The sequence below is a fragment of the Ochotona princeps genome, chromosome 5, assembly GCF_030435755.1.
Source record: "Ochotona princeps isolate mOchPri1 chromosome 5, mOchPri1.hap1, whole genome shotgun sequence".
NCBI classification, from domain to species: Eukaryota; Metazoa; Chordata; class Mammalia; order Lagomorpha; family Ochotonidae; genus Ochotona; species Ochotona princeps.
In genome coordinates, this window is record NC_080836.1 from 28,465,481 (window position 1) to 28,472,980 (window position 7,500).

At 39.0% G+C, this 7,500-nt stretch overlaps 1 protein-coding gene across 7 annotated transcripts in view; it reads right to left on the reverse strand.

Annotated features, from left to right (window-relative positions):
* The window catches only part of ZEB2 (zinc finger E-box binding homeobox 2), a 129,734-nt gene that overhangs the window by 40,020 nt on the left and 82,214 nt on the right, over window positions 1–7,500 (reverse strand). For all 7 annotated transcript variants that reach the window (XM_058664463.1, XM_058664460.1, XM_058664462.1 and 4 more), the window contains exon 3: window positions 1–248. This exon is cut by the window's left edge and continues 10 nt beyond it. In XM_058664463.1, coding sequence (XP_058520446.1) covers window positions 1–248 — 248 coding nt within the window. The remainder of the gene's footprint in view (window positions 249–7,500) is intronic.

Here is a 7,500-nt window from a genome sequence, read left to right on the forward strand (position 1 = left end):
TACAGAGGCTTGGAGAATCTCATTGCTGTGCCAAGTATGTTCCACTCCACCTTCCCTTATTTCATCGTCATCTTCCTCTCTTGGCAACAGAGCTTGGCTCACGTGTGGGGAGGACTCATGGTTGGGCATGCTAACTGGACTTGTCTCCTGGTCCAGGGGGTTAGCAATACCATCATCCTCAGCGATGTGCAGCTTGTCTTCCTCATCTGTTTCAGAACCTGTGTCCACTACATTGTCATAATTCACCACTGCAGAAGAAACACAAGACACACGCTGTCTAAACACCCTGTTGGAAAATATCAGTCCCCCCTAATTGTTTAGTTAAATGGAAAATAATTAATATTTTCACAACTGAATTACTCAACCATGTCAGGAAAATATAATTAATAGCCTTCATGCTTTAGCATTTTTTATTCTTACTTAATTACAGCTAGGGTGCTTTTTCTGATTTAAAAAAATTTTACTAAAATAATGGGAAATTTTAAAAAGCAGCAGAGGCACAGATACTCAAAATACGCTTATTCTACAAATGAAGGAGCCAAATTGCATGAAGCACTTGTAATACTCTGCAAAAACTTACAAAATAGATCTACAATGGACAATTTCATTAACTTAGTGACATGAAGTGCTTACTATATAATGTTGTACCACAAATACAAGATGACTTCACTATATTAATTGTGGTTTCGCTGCTAGTAACAGTAGACACACACGCGCACACACACTCCTCACGTTCATCTATTTCTCCAAATACACAAACACATACACAAACCTGCTCAATCAGAAATGTTCACTTTTGCTTCTACGTCAACCGTCATGTGCTAAGGCCATTTATATCCCAGCATTTTAAGCAGAAAATGAGGAAAAGCCATATCTTCTGGGCCATTAATACTACTATTGAGATGTCTTCACAGTGCCATAATTACAGAAGATTTCAAAGTGACACAGGCAAGAGCAACACAAATGTTAAAATAACTCACAAGAAACCCGCGGGTTGCTTTTGCAGCCCTCAGCCCCAGCAATGCTCAGTAGCTTTTCTTAAAATAGACAGCCTGTAAATAAGGTCTGTGAACTCAATTGAAGGTGGCTGTTTCTGAATTAGTCAGCCCTCACAGGCTCTCGGCCTACATGCTAGTACATAAATTGTCCACTTTACCACCAGACAAGAAAGATTAGAGTAATAAACACGGGGCATTAGCTCAGCTAGAGAAACACACCAGCCGTTACGCACACACAGGATTGCCAAGAACTGTTAACCCAACTCTCCAGAAACACACACAAAAAAACAAGTTAGAACCATGACATCATGGGAACAAGAGGGAGAGAGAAGAAAAAAAAAAAAGCCCGTGGAAAAAAAAAGTGCAAACAATTTTCAGGTTCATTTTGATTTCTCTGCGCCTAATAAAGCAATCCTCCGCTAAGTTATCAACTGAGCTATCTCAAGTGGCTCTTGCCAGCTATTGGATTATACAAAAGTGGCAGAAAAGGAGGAAAAAAATGAAAAGGATTGTGTGTCAGGTTCATAATGCTTTTGGAGAATTCTGGAAACATGTCTAGTTACAAATTTTAGTCAGTCATATCTGTTTGCTTTGACAGGTTCCCAGGGAGTAAAAAAGGAACAAAAAGAGAGAGATTTTTTTTGTCATGTGAGGCTGGGGACAAAAAGATTACACCGTGCATATCTGCTCATAATATGATCTTTGTATAATCCGCGGGTCTGCACTTGCCTTCCGAACAACTGCACAACAGGTGCAAATTAAAATGAAAACGGCAGCGGAGCCGGGCAAACAGAATCTGCTGACCTGGTTTGAATACCAATTGACGGGGGAAACAAAACCTTTTCAAGAGGTGCGACCACAAGGGCTTAGGCAAGTTCAGGCTGGGTAATGCCCTCAGATCTACAAAAAGAGAGATATTCTAACATCCCTGCTCTAGCTGTGTGGTCCAGATATACCTTAGCACAATCAATAATGTGCTTTTTTTTTTTTTCCTGGTGACTGAGATTTAACCATTTCTTAGCAACAAGCAGAAGATTCTTTACAAATTTTCTGAACACTGAGAGTGGGGTGGGAGAGTGGGGGGTAGGACAACAAAAGCTCCTAAGGCCTGGGAAGCTTTCAACCCACCTCCTAAAAACTGATCTCTGGGCACAGGAGGAATAAAGAAAGGTCCAGAAGGAGTGAATAAAATTATCTAAGGCTGGACAGGCATTAAAAGGCCTTTATCCTGGAAAAAAAAAAAAACATGCCTTTTAAGGTTTTTTTTCTACATGGACCACAATATCCCATGTGACACGTGAGTGTTCCTGCAGCAATACAATTGAAATATTTTCTTGTGCAAAAAAAAAAAAAAAAAGATAAATGATTTATGAACGGCCCTTGAGGAGTCCCAAATATCAGAACAATCTAAACAAGCAATGAAGTCATGTCTCACCATATAGGGTCAGGAGTACAGCATCCGTCACCTTCACAGGCCGACAATACTGCACAACCTTTAGGGTTCGTGCTCACAAATAGTAGTAAATACTTTTAAAGCAAATAAATAACTGCTGTCAAGTTCACTTACAGAAGCGGTATGCCATCTTTTCCAGAGCCGTTTTAACTAGGATATCCATTCGCACAAGCTGTTACACTGAGGTATCACCCAGCCTCTGCCCCTCCCTACCATTTTGGTGAATCAGGTAAAGCAATTTATAATGAACTCGGTTTTCATATCCCAATTCAAATGTGATCACTGAATGCTGCTCCTGCTGGCTGACCTCTGGCAATCAAAATTAAATCTACTGACAGGGACATGGCACTTCCTGCTTCCTCACCCCATACTCCCACTTAAAAATCCCCTGGATTTCCTTGAAGTTTTCCTCTCAAATCCAGTGAATAGTTTGCCTAGTGCAAGTGTTGAGTAAATTGTCACAACCAATGCATGTTGAATTTAACTGCATTTACATTAGGACTTAAAAACAGGTTCATGCTCCCATTTGTTCTTGTTTTGATGCTTTGTCACCATCATCACCATTGGCCTAAAAGATCTTAGTGACATATCCCAGCTTTGTCTTTGCAGAGAAGAGATTCCAATTCGCATAATAACCAACATATACTGGTGTTAAATGAGGGTCATTGGGCAGAATACATTAGAACAACGCTTTTCTTTGAATTTATGATCCACACTTTTTATTTCAGCATCCAAAAGCATACACCCTACTACATAATGTAGCAAAGTTCTAGTTAATCCTTACGTTAGATCAATCCTTCCCCTTCTTTACATGAATTTCAGCAAAGTTTTGTACACATATTGCAGCTACATGGCTGGCATGAAAACAGACGCTTACTTCAAAACCACAAAGAAGTGGGAGCCCAAAGAATTCCTTTCTGCAATTCAATAAACAAGGGGAGAGATGTACTGTTTCCTGGCTCAAAATAGACACTAATTTTACATCTGTCTCTGAGGCACAGCAAAAAGCCAACTAAAGAGCAGTAATAAATGTCCAAAAACAGCATCAGTATCCAAAACTCTCACAGTAATCTTCAGAGGAATTAATTACGATTCTGTGTAACAGTTGCATTGGCAAAATACACCCATAATTATATACAGGTACTGTACTGTATTACAGGGAAATTTGCCATGTGATACCATGTTTACATGATAATTGATGGATAAGATAAAACTATTTGCATATGAAGTGCATATGAATTATTGGCATGGTTCACCATTTTATGCATTTTATGTGGAATCATATTAAAGTTTCATTTTCTCTAAAACTGTATGTGTAATATGGGGTTACCAAAGGGTATAAAGCTGATGCTTAAATTTGCTTTATGGCAAATGGGTCTGGAAAGATATGTCTGAATGTACATTACTAAAAGCCTATATTTAAATGGCTTCAAAGTTTATCTGTAATAAGTATTATTTTCACTTCATCAGATTACGGTATATGAAATCCTGCTATTCTTCCTTCCAATAGTAACACTGTAAATTGTATCACTATGACAATTAATTTTGCAGTCATATGCCAAACAAGTAATGGTTTCTCTTTATTTTCTATAGACATAACTTTTGTTTTCAGATTTTTGTATTCTGCTGACATGTAAGAGAATAGTGGCAAAGTGTGACATTTTTATAGTGTCCATACCTGCTGTAAGATTTCAGCTTCTGCAAAGATGGCCTATTATAGCATTTAAACATTGCTGATAATTAGCTTGACATTTGAAATACCAGAACTGTTGTTTTGAAGATGCCCTATACAATGTTACCTAACTAACCCCTTTTCTTACTTATGTGCCTTTTCTACATTATTCTGTCAGTTACAGAACAAATAAGATATCAGTTGCTAATGCATTAACATGCAAAAGAGCTGATGTAAAGGGGCACTCCTTCCTCTTCAGGAGAAGCAGAAGTTGTATTGATGTAAAGGAAAATTACATATGCAGATTATAGACAGTTACTTGTTCATAAGGCGGTCAATAATGATTTCCTATAACTTCACTCACGTTAAGTGTGCCAATAAGCGTCTCAACACTATCACTACACATTTATTAAATATCTGAAAGTGCCAGAAGATAACAGCAGGTGTGATGCTCACCTGAGGAAGTTTATAATTTATTTGGAGAAAAACAATCATATAAAAAGTAGTGTTAGAGGGACAGTTAAATACAACCTTTGATCTGTTACAAAGGAGGCAATACAGGGTACAGTGAGGTCAAATGAGTGAGTGGCCAAAGGTTACAGGAACAGTTAGTGGCAAAGCCAGCCCCAGAAACCATATCTTCCAGCTATGACAGTCACACAAAAACATACACAATAATACAAATTCCCAGAGAAGAATGCAATCTAAATTTAAACTCCACTTATTCAGAACAAGAGAAGGGAAATCCCTGGGACTTTTTGGGATTTTCATGGCACAAAATGGACATGATTGTTTAATTTTAAATTGTTTTGATGATTGTTACTTTCATGGATCCCCTTAATTTGAGTTATAGAAGCCTACCAATTTGATCAATTATCAGGATCTAACAATACACCCATGTTTCCTGCAATAGTTTGGAAACAATAGAAATAAAGAGGCAGTTCACAGAATCATGAGTTTGAAGAGTAGCCTTCTCCCAGCACCAGACTGTAACCAGCTGTATGGCCTTGGCCCATCACCCAAAGAAACTTGTTAGAAGTGGTTAATAACAATAATAATAATAATAATAATACATGAGGTTGTCCCAGGAGCCTGTGAAAATTGTATGTACAACAGCAACTTGTGAAGTCTAAAAGCTCAATGCAAGTTTTTGGAACTGTTAACTATCCTTGAAATAATAACAGCGATGGAACCAGAGTAATAGTTTTTTTTTTTGTCTGCTGCTGTGATGTGTGAAAGCAACGTGTATATATATCACAGTTTTGGTAGCGGTCCATCATGGTCTGGGAAAGCAGCAGAGGCCTTGAGCCCTTGGCCCTGTGTGAGAGACCCAGATGCAATTCCTGTCTTCTGGCTTTGAACCAGCCCAGCTCTGGCCATGGTGGCCACCGGTGTGGCCACTGGGGAGCGAACTAGCAGATGGAAGATCTTTCTCTCTGTCTCTCCTTCTCTTTCTGTAACTCAGCCTTTCAAACAAACAAGCAAAAACTTTAGCAAAATTAGTGTCCTCAACGTGCACGCTCACATTAGGAGACAATGAGGCAGACATCTAACTAATCTCATTCGTGAGTTGCTTGTATTACATTGGGCATTTAGCCACCTCTGTCTCACATCAGGACACAAGTTTGATTCCCATCTCTGAATCCTGACTGAGGTTCTCACTATTGCAAACCCTAGGAGGCAGTGGAGAAGGCCTCCGTAGTTGGGCTCCTGCCACTTGAGAGACCCGCCTTGTGTTCCTGGCTCTCGTCCCAGCTCAGCCCAGGCTGTTAACAGGCATGTGGGGAGTGAATCAGCAGATGGGAGCTCTCTGTCTCTCATCTCTCTGCCTGTCCGATTAAAACAGAAAAAGTTAAAAAAATTTTTTTTTTCTCTGCTGATAATATGCCTTCAAGTTTAAAGGAAGTCCTTTGAAACTGTATGAGTCATCTGGTTTCCTAAGTCTCTTATGCTTAGATGTCTGCAGATCATTTATGTTTGAGTCAGTGGAGTAAAGGCCTTGTCGGATGTGTGTGCTGGGAGTGTTGGGAGGACCTTCTAAGACTTCTCACCTGAATCTTTGCCTTTATTTCTCCCTGTTCCCCGCATAGTTTGCTTTCTAGGCATGGACTTCTGAAAACAGGATCGGCTCTTTTTCAAGAGCCCGTTCTTCCAGGGAAGATTGGTCATCAACACCCCTTCTTTATTACAGCTAACTTGTTACTATTGCACTGGGGCAGGTGTTGATCACAGGACTAAATTCAAGGTTCCGTTTCTTGGTTCACAACGGGGACCCAGTGTAAGGGAAAACAGAGTTTTAGCATGTGTCATTGAAATACAGGAACCTTAATTTCCTGATTTACAAATAGGAGTAACTTACCTATCATTTGGGTTTACTAGATGAACTAATGCTAGAAGGAAGGGTCCCCACCAGTCTGAAATATTCAGATAGACTAGTGTCTGGTATGGAACATTGTTACAAAGGAACAACAATTAACACTCTACAGTCAGCTGTTCTACAAACTAGCTTGGTCACTTTAATTTTTTATCCCAGGAACATTCGAAGGCATTAAACCCGCATTATAAATTAATGAGTTGTAAAATGTCAGCTGATAAAACAAAAGCAGTTTTGAGTATAGGGATAAAAATGTTTCCATTTCAGATTAGCTATGTAAAAAATATGCATATTAAGTGAAATGACAGGGGAATTTCTGCAATGCCATGGTTTTAGTGGGGAGAGGCCTGTTTCAACACAGCCCTTACTTCCTGGCTCCAGGAGCACCTTGGGAAGACAGCAGTAGCTCACCCCTCAGAAAGTTCTTACAGATTGTTGTGAAACAGGGAGATGTTCCCAAATTACAGGTGGCTATGATTTTAAAAAGGGTGGGGTGTCCAATTTCCATGGATTCGTGGTAGCTTTGGGTAATGATACCTTAGTTATACAATTTTCCCTCCTAATAACTTCCTTCACATATTAACATCATTGGAAGTTTCAGAGTAAAAGCAAGAACTTGGCAACAGACATTGGTGGGAGTGTTCTTAATAGCAAACTCATTTATTCGTCAAAGTCACAATGTTCTGAGTGAAATTTGTTTTCTCAAAGATTTGACATTTATTTATTTATTTATTTTACAAAAGTAAACCTATTCAGGTTTTCCTGTTATATCTAGGACTCATGATGGTTTTTAAGACCTGACTTAACTTCTGAGGAAAGACGTTAAGACTCATGATGGTTTTTAAGACCTGACTTAACAAGAAGAAACTTGTCATTGTATTGATATTTCAAACACATGTTCCCCACCTCGCCCTTCATTCGTTTTTGTAGTTGCAATTTCTGTCCTTTAGAATTTCTTTTAAAGCATCATTTTTTTGGTCTATATCTATAACATCCTTGCACT